This window comes from Bos indicus, chromosome 9 (assembly GCF_029378745.1).
Source record: "Bos indicus isolate NIAB-ARS_2022 breed Sahiwal x Tharparkar chromosome 9, NIAB-ARS_B.indTharparkar_mat_pri_1.0, whole genome shotgun sequence".
Taxonomy (NCBI): domain Eukaryota; kingdom Metazoa; phylum Chordata; class Mammalia; order Artiodactyla; family Bovidae; genus Bos; species Bos indicus.
The window spans coordinates 85,693,884-85,707,280 of NC_091768.1; the positions used below are offsets into that span (position 1 = coordinate 85,693,884).

A 13,397-nucleotide genomic window follows, 5' to 3' on the forward strand; every position below is an offset into this window, starting at 1 on the left:
CTATTATAAAAAGCTCTTTGTGAATGGTACCCTAGGGGACTCTGAAATAATATGATCATGATCATGATGTTGCTGATTATTCTTTATATTTTGTTAAAAAGCCCTTGAAGGAATTATTTTGGAAGAATTGGCCGTGGAGAAAAGGCTCAATTTGGGAGAAGTAATAAGAATCATTTTGAGTAGAAGCTTCATGAAGTTGATCCGTGAAAAAATTCAGCTTCATTTTTCAAATGTCAAAAAAAATTGTGTTCTATAAGAATAAAAATGACTGCTCAGAATTTCATATTTATGTAAAGACAGCAAAATTACAGGTACCAACATTCCTCCTCAAATGTGTTATTTATTTCCCTATCCATTTATTAGGGAGCACCAGGAAAAGGACCTCAAATATCTAGGGTAGCTTGATTCTCTGATTGCCAAAATGATGGCTAAGATTTAATTGTATTGAGATATGTTTCTGCTGTTGCTAAATAATACCTATCTTTAGATGATCCTGAAATGTAATATCACCTCTGAAGAGGTAGGTGGCAATTAGTGTGGCCTTGCTTCATCTAGGATGGGGAAATAGAAATGCAGAAAAGTTCATTGCTTTGCCCTCAGGTCCTCTGATGAGTCAGGAAGAAAGACTCATGCTTGGCACTGGAGACTCATGCTCCCACCATCCTTCTTGTTTGGCTTCATGCTCATTCCCTTGCCATAATGTGTTTATGCAGCCCCAGTAGAAGCAGCACTGTCCTTTGTATTTTCTTGGATTAAGTAGGATGTTGTTGTTGTTTAGTCGCTAAGTCATGTCGGACTCTGTGACCACATGGACTGTAGCCCACCAGGCTCCTCTGTTTATGGAATTTCCCAGGCAAGGATACTGGAGTGGGTAGCCATTTCCTACACCAGGGGATCTTCCCAACCCAGGGATCGAACCCCAGTCTCGGATCCTGCATAGGCAGGTAGATTCTTAACCAGGGAAGCCACCAGGGAAGCCCACTGAGTAAGGTAACACATGGCTCAGATCAGATCAGATAAGTCGCTCAGTCGTGTCCGACTCTTTGCGACCCCATGAGTTGCAGCACGCCAGGCTTCCCTGTCCATCACCAACTCCCGGAGTTCACTCAGACTCACGTCCATCGAGTCAGTGATGCCATCCAGCCATCTCATCCTCTGTCGTCCCCTTCTCCTCCTGCCCCCAATCCCTCCCAGCATCAGAGTCTTTTCCAATGAGTCAACTCTTCGCATGAGGTGCCCAAAGTACTGGAGTTTCAGCTTTAGCATCATTCCTTCCAAAGAAATCCAAGGGCTGATCTCCTTCAGAATGGACTGGTTGGATCTCCTTGCAGTCCAAGGGACTCTCAAGAGTCTTCTCCAATACCACAGTTCAAAAGCATCAATTCTTCGGCGCTCAGCCTTCTTCACAGTCCAACTCTCACATTGAAATTCTTAAATATACATAAAATCAATTCAATGGTTATTTACCTTTTTTCATCATTTACTTATTTTCATGTCTTTATAGAGGTGATGATGATGATAATTTTAAAAAGCCCAGCACTGCTTTAATGAATTTATTTGGATTCGCAGAACTTTAGAACACACACCTGGCACCAGCATCAACCCAGGAAAGCAAGAGGCTTGGTCATACTGACTCTGCGCCCAGCACTCCATTTCAGCACAATGCCTTCTGACTATCAAGGGAGAGCTTTCTCATTCCTTTTCTTTCCTTTCAAAAATATTGTCATTGGGGATTATGCTTATAAATTTAATTACCTTTGGAAAAGTTTTTTTTTTTTTTTTTTCCTCTTCCAATTTTGAACTTTCCTCTAAGGGCTCTTCATTTATTGGATTTTGGTAATTAATGCTCGAGGGAAGGGATTTCAAGGACTTGCTCTTTTGCCTCTTCTTTTATGTGGACCCAGAAGGAAAAAAAAAGCAAAAACACCAGGGAGGTGCCCCAGGGAGGACTCTCTCCGAGGGGCATCTCACTTGGGTTTTTGAAGCACTCCTTTAACAGAGCAGTCCTTTAACAGAGAGGCGGTTCCTTCTGGTTGCTGAACTGCTTCACAAAGTGATCAATCACCCAATCCAGTGTGGATCATCATCTCCCAGGGAAAGTTGAGTGGTTTTTAAGGAAACAATCACAAAAGGAGAAACACCTCTATAGGGCTATTTCCCTCATAAAATAAATCCGTCATGGATTTTGTCCTTAGAAAAACATACACGGGGCCCCAAGTGTGCTGGCTTACTGGTTACAACCATAGCACTTCCTTTTGAAAATCCGCCTCCCCTCTCGCCCACCCCACGCCGGTCCTTACATTAAAGAAACCATTAAAACCATTAAAACCCAAGGCGCATTTCCCCTAAAGCGCTGAAACCCCTAGCGATGCAGGGCATTGCCGGCAATCCGGGAACCAAAATGTCCCCACTCGTAATAAATATCATAAACACGAGCCAAACAATGGCTCGTGCCCAAGCTTTCACACTTGTTTTTCCAAGTCTCGGCTGCCAGAGGCAGAGAGTTGTAATTCCTGAGGTCGCTTGACTTCGGGAGGGGCGAGGTGTGCGTTGTGAGACTCACTGCTTGGGAACTCTTGGGTAGGACTCACTTAAAGATTAACTTTCTCGAGTTTCTGGGACCAAGACTGTGTCGGTGAATGGCGTGATTGGAAACTTGTGCAGGCGGGAGGCTGCAAGCGGCCGCTCTTTCAACAGGCGATTTGTTCTCCTGTCTGTGGCTCATTTCCATGCAAAGAGCCTGACATCAGAGCACCTTTTGTTGCTAAACGCTTTCTTTAGCGTCGAGGGGAGAGAGTCATGTGGAGCTGGAAGAGCTCATTTTGAAGAGAGGGGGCCGGGGAGTTCCCTCCAAGTTCCCGAGGCAGCTCGGTCACCCGGCGGGGCCGTGCCCAGACGTTCTGGAAGCACTGAGTCGCGTGCCCAGTTAGTCGGTCCCGGCCGCAGGAAGAGACGCCTTTGCAGCGGCGTGCATCGCTGCTGGGGCCGCCAGAGTTCCCCGCGGGTAAACTCAGTGGTGCGAACTTTGCCTCCTGCTGCCCCGCCGCCGAGCCGAGCCGGGGCTGGGAAAGTTTCCGGACTTGTCAGTCGCGCGGCCCGCAGCCACCTAGAGCCGAGGAGCGGCCGCCTGCCCCGGGGGGCCCCCGCCGGGTCTGAGCCCCGGGCCGCGGGGGATGCGGCGCGGGGGCGCGGCTCGGTGGTGACGCGGCGGGCGGGGACCGGCTCCCGGGGCCGGGCGCGCGCGGCTGCGGGGCCAGGGTGCCCCGGGGACCCGGCCATGGAGCAAGACGCGGGAGCCGCCGGCGCGGCGCCCGAGCCGGAGCCCGAGCCCGCTTCGGAGCCCGAGGTGGGCGCGGGCATGTCCGAGGCGTTCTCCCGGCTCTGGACCGACGTGATGGGCATCCTGGTGAGTTACCTGGAGGCGCGGGGAGGGCGGGTCGTGGGTCTCCCCGGAGCAGGGCAGCCTCTGGGGGACCTCGCGTTCCTGCGCGCTCGCTGACTCGGCCAGCCCACCCCTTGGGGGTCGTCCTTCTCCGGCTCTAGTTCTTAAGGGGTTAAATTCACAAGGTTTAGGATTTCAAAAACCTAATTAAAAAATAACCAGCCACAGATCAGATCAAAGATAGATGTTTTAAACAATCGGGTGTGGTGTTGCACAGTGTAATCTGGGACACCTGCTGAGAAGTTGGTGTGGAAAAAGACAGAGGAAGAGTCTTTCAAAAGACTGGATGTAAATAAACCGTGTTTGGCTGCTGTGGATTTGGGAAGAGGCTGATTTTACTGATGTTTATTTGTTGTCTGAGCAGGAGAGGAAAACAATTACCTCCTTGCTCAGAACCACAACAAGTTAACTAACATACTCTGCAGTTTTCAATTTGTAGAATTACAGGATATTTGTTATGTGTTTGGGGCTAAAAACAATAGGGCTTATTTTGCTAAATCTGTATTGTCATGTATTTTGAAATGTCCAGTAACTAAACCCGCCCCTGGATTTGGCATAATTTCTGAAAAATAGTTTTTAGGCATGGAAGATGAAGCTTTAACTTGTTCAGGGTTCAGTGCCTTGAGGAATTAGTAGATTTGCTTCGATGGAGCTGTGGAGAGGCAGGTAGACTGGAATAAGATGTGTGGTAGGTCAGGCACCTTACTCCACACATAAAGTAAGCCTGGCATCTTACTCCACATATAAAAAGTCAACTTTAATGTAAAGATTTGGAACTGGCTGTTGTGGAAGCCAATTGGAAGAGGCTCTGTATTTACTTGGAGATTTTTTTTTTTTTTAATAGAAGGAGGTGTAGTTTGTTGAAAGAAGCTCTTTGGGAATGATGAAACCATTTTTACCGCAGTGATTCAGCTCTTGGGCTTTGTAGTGAGTGAGCCTGGATTCAGATCCCAGCCCTCCTATTGACTGACTGCATGGCCAAGGTACCCAGCTGCACTGATGTTCTATTTCATCACCTGAAAAGTGAAGCAAAGAAGATCTGCTTCTTGGATTTTCTGAGATTTAGCTAAGTTGATATATAGCTAGTGCTCAGCATACTAGTATTAATAGAAGAGGGCGGCAGAGGTAAGTGAGCAAACTCAGGGAAATAGTGAAGAACACGGAAGCCTGGCATGCTGCAGTCCATGGGGTCGCAAAGAGTTGGATACACTGAGCAATTGAACAACAATAAGTAATGGCTGTCTATTTTTTTTTCTTGCAAATAATCTTGTGGCTCATCTTTCCAGAGATCCTAAAAGTCCCAGTTATTCCATCTTTAGGTGTCCTTTGGTATTAATGATTATTCCTATGCCGAGAGCCAGGGAAGATTGGTCAAAGATTTCTACCTGCTCTTCTCACTCTCTGATATTTTATTTTACTTATTTTTTGAAAGCAGATTTGTTCAGGGAAATACACACTCCAGAGACAGAGTGTGGGCCATCTCACAAGGGCGCTCCAATATTTTAAAAATATATATTGAGAAACACTTCAAGTTATGCTATTTGCATTTTCTGAACATTACCGATGAATACGGGCCTTCAGTGAAATTCCAGAAGACTCAATGAACATATATAAAAGTTGTGGTGATAGACTGTATTTTAAGTTCATCCAGCAGAAGCTTATCTTGCTATTTCTTGCTTAGGTCCCACTCTAAATTTTCAGTCACTGAGAAAATTGGTTTGCATCTCTTAGTAGGGTGTGGGCTGGGGAGGGAAGGCTTGGAGGGGCTCACTTATATTGAAGTGTGCGCTCAGGGTCGTTTGGGGGTGGGGGTGGCATGGAGCACTTTCTGAAGAGTGACTCTCCCTTCCCTGGCAGATTCCAGCACTGTTGGGTCAGTCGTAGCAGAGTGTTCTTTGGCTGAGTTAGAAGACGGGGTGGGGCTCAAAAAGCCCAAACCTGTTATTCAAAAGGCCGATGCAGGAGAAAAGAAAATATGTGCTTCTTACAGAGCTAATATTTAGTTCTATGTGAGGCTGAAAGACGGTTACAGTTGTCCTAAACAGGTAGTGTTCACTCCTGCTTTCCCATCTTTTATAAGATCTTCTTTTCCTGTAAATCTTGGGCATCAAGATTGTTCCTTAGGCAAAAGGCAGACGCAGAGGACACAGCTTACCTCTCCTCTGTACGGGCCTATGAGAAGTCACTAGGGGAAAAGGATCTTTATTCTGTGTTGAGGATGCTATCATCCAAGTGTTTGTAAGAAACTATCTTTGGAAAAATATATCATGACACAAAACTGACGTCAGACTTTGTCTGTTCTTACAGAGATAAAAGACACCATTTTCTTCATTTTGTATTTAAAATACGGGATTTTACAATCATCTCTCAGCCTAGATGGACGAAGTGACTTGGGCATTGAATACCTTGTTAGAGGCAATGTCAAGCTGGACCCCAGGTTTCTGACTTGCACCAGTCAGGAGCATGTTGCCATGATGCTCCATAGTTAACTGTCCCAGATCAACTTAGTAGAAATGTGATTACATCTGGTATTGTAGGCAAAGGTGATTTGGAAGTTTGTGGACCTGTGGTAAAGAATCCGCCTGCCAATGCAGGAGACTCAAGTTCTATCCCTGGGTCCGGAAGATCCCCTGGAGAAGGAAATGGAAACTCATTCGAGTATTATTGCCTGGGAAATACCATGGACAGAGGGGCCTGGCAGGCTACAGTCCTTGGGGTCGCTATAGAGTTGGACACGACTTAGCGACTAAACAATAGCAACAAATTTGGAAGATTCTTTTACCTGATAGCTCAGGTGGTAAAGAATCTGCCTGCAGTGCAGGAGATCCCTGCATCCCTGTGTTCGATTCCTGGGTCGGGAAGATTCCCTGGAGAAGGGATAGGCTACCCACTCCAGTATTCGTGGGCTTCCCTTGTGGCTCAGCTGGTGAAGAATCCACCTGCAATGTGGGAGACCTGGGTTCGATCCCTGGGTTGAGAAGATCTCCTGGAGAAAGGAAAGGCTACTCCCTGCAGTATTCTGGCCTGGAGAATCTCAAAGTCAGACAGGACTGAGGGACTTTCACTTTTTTATTAGAGAACTTCGGAGGGGAGTAAGAGGTAGAAGGGGAATTATACATCCAAGCATCATACTTAGCAGATTTCAGGCACAGTTGCTACTTTTATTTTTTAGATTCTTCTCAGTGTAAAAATATGAACTTCAAAGCCTATTAGGGTTTTTAATTGAATGAGCACAGCTCCCCTTTCCCGAAGGGGCAGTATAACAAGGAACACTCACCATCTGTCTCCCGTTCCCCTCCTCCCCACCCCCCAGCCCGGACCCCCCAGCCCCAAACCCCGACCCCCCCCCCCCCCACCCCGACCCCCGGTAGATTTTGTTGGTTCTGACCCCGGGGAGGGTGCTACCCTAGAGGCATTGATCTCAGTAAATACAGGGTGGTTGTTTGAGTTCATTAGGGCACATTTTGCATTCAAATTAATTCAGTCCTGCACAGTTCAGCACCAACTAGTTGCTTTTAGATAGTTGTTAACAAAACGCTTATTTAGAGAAGTAACAGTATAATTTATGGCATGAAAATGAGAGTACTGGCATGAATAAAATGCTAACAAGTGCATATATAATAGGGAACCCCTACTTACTATGGATTGTGCAGGCCTAGAGGGCATGGTCCGTATTTTACTCAATTTTCTACCTCCAGGGCTTGGGACTTACTGACTGGCTGCTGAGAACATGATTTTGTTGAGTGAAAAAGGAAAAAAGCTTGTACTCTGAAATGCAGGAGCCACTTCAAAATATAGTTCTGTACACTAATGCCCTGGCTTATAATGGGGTGCCTTTATGAAGAATAAATTTTCTTTATGCTGAATCTACCACTTGGACAGTTCCAGTGTGCAAACTCAAATCCTGGCACTTCCACTGAAAGCGTATCGGCAAATTGGAAAATATTTGTAAACCCTGAGCAATTAAACCGTGGTCTTCTAGTCAGATACTCTGTTCTGTTCTCTAACTCGGCAACGTATGGTCTGCTTGGGTTTGCAAAACCTGACACCTTTCAGGATGACATTCTTAGACTTCTGTTGAGATGTACAGAACCAGTTAGAATCCTCCGGGGGTTTACTTTTATTTTTACTCCCTTCTTGTTATTCAGTTGCTCAGTAATGTCCGATGCTTTGAGACCCCACGGACTGCCGCACGCCAGGTTTCCGTGTCCTTCACTACCTCCCGGGGTTGCTCAGACTCAGGACCCTTGCCTTGACGACTCCATCTAACCATCTCATCCTCTGTCCCCCTGGTTACAGACAAAACATTCCATTTTCTTTTTTGGGGTGGGGGAGCCTAGATTTTTTTTTTTTTTTTAAGAGTAGGAATTGTTGAGGTTATTAGAAGAGGTGGATCATATTTTCAGCCCCAAGTATCCATTTGGTAAATTGTGATGGTTCATAAAGTTTTCCTCCAGTTGGAAGAAGCAGGCATTCAAGACTCCTTTGCTGGGAAGGGAGAGGAAGGGAGTTAGTAAGTAACTATTGTTTGCTAGATCCTGCAAGATGCACCTCCCCCAGACCTTACATTTCCCTGCTGTGTTGCTACAATTTACACCCATTTCCTAGCAATGCTTAGAAAATATCCATTGTGTAGACAAACTCTACACAGATGACCTTCCCCTCTTCTAGTTCCTATGCAGGCTACAGAAAAGTGTAGTAGGTTTATTTAAGTTAATAAACATAATAAATAAACTCTTTAGGTTGTCTGCTAGGTTTATTGTATCTTGCTGATTACTAAAGTCCTCTTTCTTTAAAAGATTCTCCTTCACTCTGTATTTAAGTGTGGGGGAGGGAAGAGGCCTGTGAGATCCCTAGGGGGCTTTTAAAATGCAAACTCCTTTGTACTGAACAGTGTGTAATTTACATATTGTTGGGTGGTGTCTTACCGTAAGCCCTTTAGCTAATGACTTAATTTTAGGTCTTGGAATCTGAGCGTCAGCCCTAGTGTCAAGTATTCTGACTTCATCTTGATTTTATGTTCCTGTTAGGCAGCGGAAAGCCTATGGCTTTTTCATAAGTAGAGAAATTGCAGGGTGATGTATCAGGAGGCACTGACTAAAGAGACCCTGGACAGGAGCCCTCAACTCCTTCATTTAGATAGGAATGGGAGGGCTTCGGGCAGCAGAGTAGGGGCCAGAGCTCAGACCTCTCAATTTTCAATTATCTGCCAAAGACAGAGTTAAGCCTTATAATTCTGGCTGGGGCCCTTGATTTGCTATCAGAAAAGACCCCTGGGGCCTTCCCTAGTGGTCCAGTGGCTAAGACTCTGGACTCCCAATGCAGGGGACCCAGGTTCCATCCCTGGATCCCTATTCAGAAAACTAGATTCCCACATGTCACAACTGAGAGTTTGGGTGTAGCAACTAAGACCCAGCAGAGCCAAATAAACAAATAAAATGATCATTTTTTTAAAAAAAGAGGCCCTGGCACTAAAGTCACAGTGCATATTCCTAGTCTTCCAGCATCTTGCTTTCATGCTTTCTTTGCCGCTCTCTACCTTGAAACATTTTCCCCCTTCCATCTGGCTTGTTCTGCATCCTTTTCACCATCCTTGACTCCAGCTTCTGACCAGAGACTGTCACTGTGTTGGGAGAGGGACTGAATCCCAATGGTGGGCAGGGCCCTTCCTGTACTTACTTGGTCTTCTCATTGCGACCGTTGAGCAGTGTTGTCCCCATTTTGCAGTGGAGTTAAATGTGCACATCCTGAATCACACAGATAGTGAACAGGGGAGCTGGGATTTGAATCCCCTGTTACTTCCTGGAAATTAACTCACAGTTGCAGTTTTATAGTTCATTCTTTCACATCTCTACTGGGACACTTATTGAGTATTGGAAGAAAACCGATGACAAAACTAGACAGCCTCTTCAAAAGCAGATACAGCACTTTGGCAACAAAGGTCCATATAGTCAAAGGTATGGTTTTTCCAGCAGTCGTGTATGGATGTGAGAGTTGTACCGTAACAAAGGCTGCTGCTACTGCTAAGTCACTTCAGTCGTGTCCGACTCTGTGTGACCCCCTAGACGGCAGCCCACCAGGCTCCCCCGTCCCTGGGATTCTCCAGGCAAGAACACTGGAGTGGGTTGCCATTTCCTTCTCCAATGCATGAGAGTGAAAAATGAAAGTGAAGTCGCTCAGTCGTGTCTGACTCTTAGCGACCCCATGGACTGTGTAGCCCACCAGGCTCCTCCATCCATGGGATTTTCAGGCAAGAGTACTGGAGTGGGGTGCCATTGCTTTCTCCGAACAAAGGCCAAAGAATTGATGCTTTCGAACTGTGGTGTTGGAGAAGACTCTTGAGAGTCCCTTGGATTGCAAGGAGATCAAACCTGTCAATCCTAAAGGAAATCAGTCCTGAATATTCATTAGAAGGACTGATGCTGAAGCTGAAGCTCCAATCCTTTGGCCACCTGATGCAAAGAGCCAACTATTTAGAAAAGACCCTGATTCTGGGAAAGATTAAAGGCAGGAGGAGAAGGGGACGACAGAGGATGAGATGGTTGGATGGCATCACCAACTCGATGGACATGAGTCTGAGCAAGCTCTCGGAGTTGGTGATGGACAGGGAAGCCTGGCATGCTGCAGTCCATGGGGTCTCAAAGAGTTGGACATGACTTAGTGACTGAACAACAGCAAATGGACTGTCAATCTTTCTGCTTACGTTTTTAAGCTAAGTACTAACTGCACATACCCTTGGCTTCCAGAAGGACAAACAGCATCCACCGCTCCTTCCTTAAATACCTAGTTGTGTGGTGCAGTGTGTAGAGTGCTCCAAGGAGGCTGGAGTACAGAGTCGGGGGTGGGGGGTGGTCAGCCATGGTGCTGGTGCAGGCAGGTCAGTCCCAGAGATGCCTTCCACCTTGGGTCCTGGCAGTGAGTAGGTTTCCCTTGAGAGGTGTTCCCCAGTGAGGGCTAAGGAGGAAAGAAGGGAGGAAGGGCCTTCTGGAGAGAGCTGAGGGGAAAAGAGACGGGAGAGCACAGCACACTGAGGTGGGTACTGGGTAGTGAGAGCTGAGGTAGCTGGCATCATTCTGTAGGCTCCAATGAGAAGCCATTGCAGAATTTTAAACTGACATGTGACATGATCACTTTCTAGAAATGTGACTTCTGTGGGTGATGAGTTGGTGATGAATTTGGAAGAAGACTAGTGGTCTAGGCAAGAGAAGATGAGAGGTTAAACGTTTGTGAAATGTACGAGTTTATCTATCATCCGGCTTCTATTCATCTCAATATTTTCCTCTGTAAGTAGTCAAGGATTGCTCCTGGTAACTTACTTTTGATAAATTCTTTTCCGCTCAAGAGTAGGCTGGGTTAATGCGAGAGATTTTTAGAGATGTTGTAGTGCTGTAACTTTTTCATTCTAAAGAAAAATTGTCTATCTTGACACATCTACGTGTACACATATCTGCTTACCTGTCTTTGCTTGGGAGTGAATGATTTGTTTCCTTAAAAAGGAGATTTATTATTTATAACTACACACACAATGCTATAACCGAAGGATCTTTAATTCCATCTTTTAAAAGCTAATTCTAAAGGACAGTGAAAGAGAGGGAAATGCTCAGTGTGGCATGTCACGTGTATATGCTCAGTCCTGTCTGACTCTTTGCGGCCTCATGGACTTGTAGCCCGCCAGGCTCCTCTGTCCATGGGATTTTTCAGGTAAGAACTGGTTGTCATTTCCTTCTCCAGGAGATCTTCCCTACCCAGAGCTTGAACCTGAGTCTCTTGCATTGGCAAGTGGATTCTTTACCACTGAAACACTTGGGTCGAAGAATACTTGATGCTTCAGACTTAACCATCATAATCCCGCTATTATATGATGAGTTTATCCATAGTTTACACACATTCTTTTTTAGGGTAGGAATAAAATTGATTTCAAAATAATGAATTTAGATGTGTAGAGGCTAAAGCTCTAAGAATTAACTGTACCTTTTAATACCAGTGTAAGACTATAAGCAGTAAACCTTCAGACTAATTTTGAGATAAAATGTATTTTTATGATGACTTGGAATTGTTTCTCAAATAAACATATACTAATTTGCTAATTAACTTAATTTGGTCAGGACACCTGGAATGTGTGGGTCTGCCGGTCGTTAGCTTTGCTCCTAGCCAGCTGCCTAGTGTCCCCCCTTTTGTTTCATAAGATGTTTCACTGGATAGCATTAATTCTTTATGAGTTGAGATGCTTCCTGGAGATAACTTAGCTTGTATTTTTTCTTGCTTGTCAAGTCCTGTAATAGAGAATCCGGCACGGAGGCTGGAGACTCAGGCATTGGAGTATCTTAGAGACAGAACCTCTCTGCAACCCGTATTCTTTCTTTTCTGAAGGGACTTCCTCTTGTTTTTCAACTTTCTAAGCTGATTGGTGAAAACACGGATACGTTTGCGTTTATAATGATTGCTCTATAGAGTTTAGTTCTGTGTGTCCATAGAGATACTTGGCAGCTCTCCTTGGTGTCTGTGATGCAGATTTGGTTCATGGTTGGTTCTGTTGCTTCATCCACTGCTTGTTTGGTTTTACAGCAAGCAGTGAATGAGGAAGGTCCAGTGTGTCCACACATCACTCTGCGCCTGTTACGGCTTCATTTTCTGTCCTGGTTTGAAGATTTGAAAGTGGAATTAAAAGTGAAAGAAAAATAATGCCTATAATTGTAATCTTAACTAAAAGTATTATTGAAGGGCAGAAGAAAAACTTTTTTTTTTTAGTTTAGTGTGTATCCTTAATCTTGGTTACTTTCAAAATGTATCCTCATTTTGTGGACTTGATGACTTTTGCCTAAGACTTCTTATCAACCAACACATTTTTTTCACACTCGAGGTAAAAAATGTTTTTATGCTTTTTTGGGCACTCTTAAAAATTGAGTGTTTCAATATTATTTGTTATTAAGAAGAAAGGTATATTCTAGTTTAAGAATAAGTATCTTTGCTATAGGCTTACATTCATTTTCAGAGGGTTTAAAGGACTCTTTATAACTTTAAAGGATTTAAAGTTATCGTTATAAGATAACTGCTTCTTGGCCTTTTGGCTAAAATGGAGTCTTGTAGTATGAGGGCTTCCAGGTGGCACCGTGGTACAGAATCTCCTGCTAATGCAGGCAATGCAGGAGACACAGTTTCAATTCCTGGATCAGAAAGATCCACTTCCTGGAGTAGGAAATGGCAGCCCACTCCAGTATTTTTGCCTGAAGAATTTCACGGATAGAGGAGCCTTGTGGGCTACAGTCCACGTGGTCGCAAAGAGTTGGACATGACTGAGCACAGACATGAGATAAAACGTTAACAATTATACAAGTGTCCTTGTTTGAAAATATGCAGGGTTAAAAAATTTTTTTTAAGCAAAACAGTAGTGAGATACCCCTGCACACCTATAACAATTGCCAGAGTCTGGAACACTGACCACATCAAATGCTGAAGAAGATGAGGAACAACTGAAACTCTTGTTCACTGCTGGTGAGAATGAAAAATGGTACAGCCACTTTGGAAGACCATTTGGTGGTTTCTTACAAAACTAAGTCTTATTCTGACCATCCAGTCCAGCAATTGCACTCCTTGGTGTTTGCCCAAAGAAAGTGAAAACTTAGGTCCTCCACACAAAAAACTGCATACATCTATTTATAGCAACTTTATTCATAATTGCCCAAACCTGGAACCAACCAAAATGTCTTTCAGTAGGTGAATGGACAAGTAAAGCTTGGTGGAAATTATCTAGGGATAAAAACAAATGAGCTATCAAGCCATTAACAGATGTGGAAGAACCCTAAATGCTTATGACTAAGTGAAAGAAACCAATCCGAGAAGATTTTTGATTCTGACTATATGACAGTTTGGAAAAGGCAAGACTATGGAGACATTGAAAAGATCAGTGGTTGCCAGGGTTGGGGGAAGGGACGGATGAAGAGGTGGAGCTTGGAGA

General features: G+C 44.7%; 1 protein-coding gene across 2 annotated transcripts in view; it reads left to right on the forward strand.

Moving 5' to 3' along the window:
* Positions 1-2,632: 2,632 nt before the first annotated feature.
* The window catches only part of SASH1 (SAM and SH3 domain containing 1), a 190,015-nt gene continuing 179,250 nt past the window's right edge, over positions 2,633-13,397 (forward strand). Inside the window, exon 1 of one of the 2 annotated variants that reach the window (XM_070796327.1) lies at positions 2,633-3,406. In XM_070796327.1, coding sequence (XP_070652428.1) covers positions 3,278-3,406 — 129 coding nt within the window. In that variant the 5' untranslated portion in view covers positions 2,633-3,277. The remainder of the gene's footprint in view (positions 3,407-13,397) is intronic. The other variant, XM_070796328.1, reaches the window with a different exon arrangement.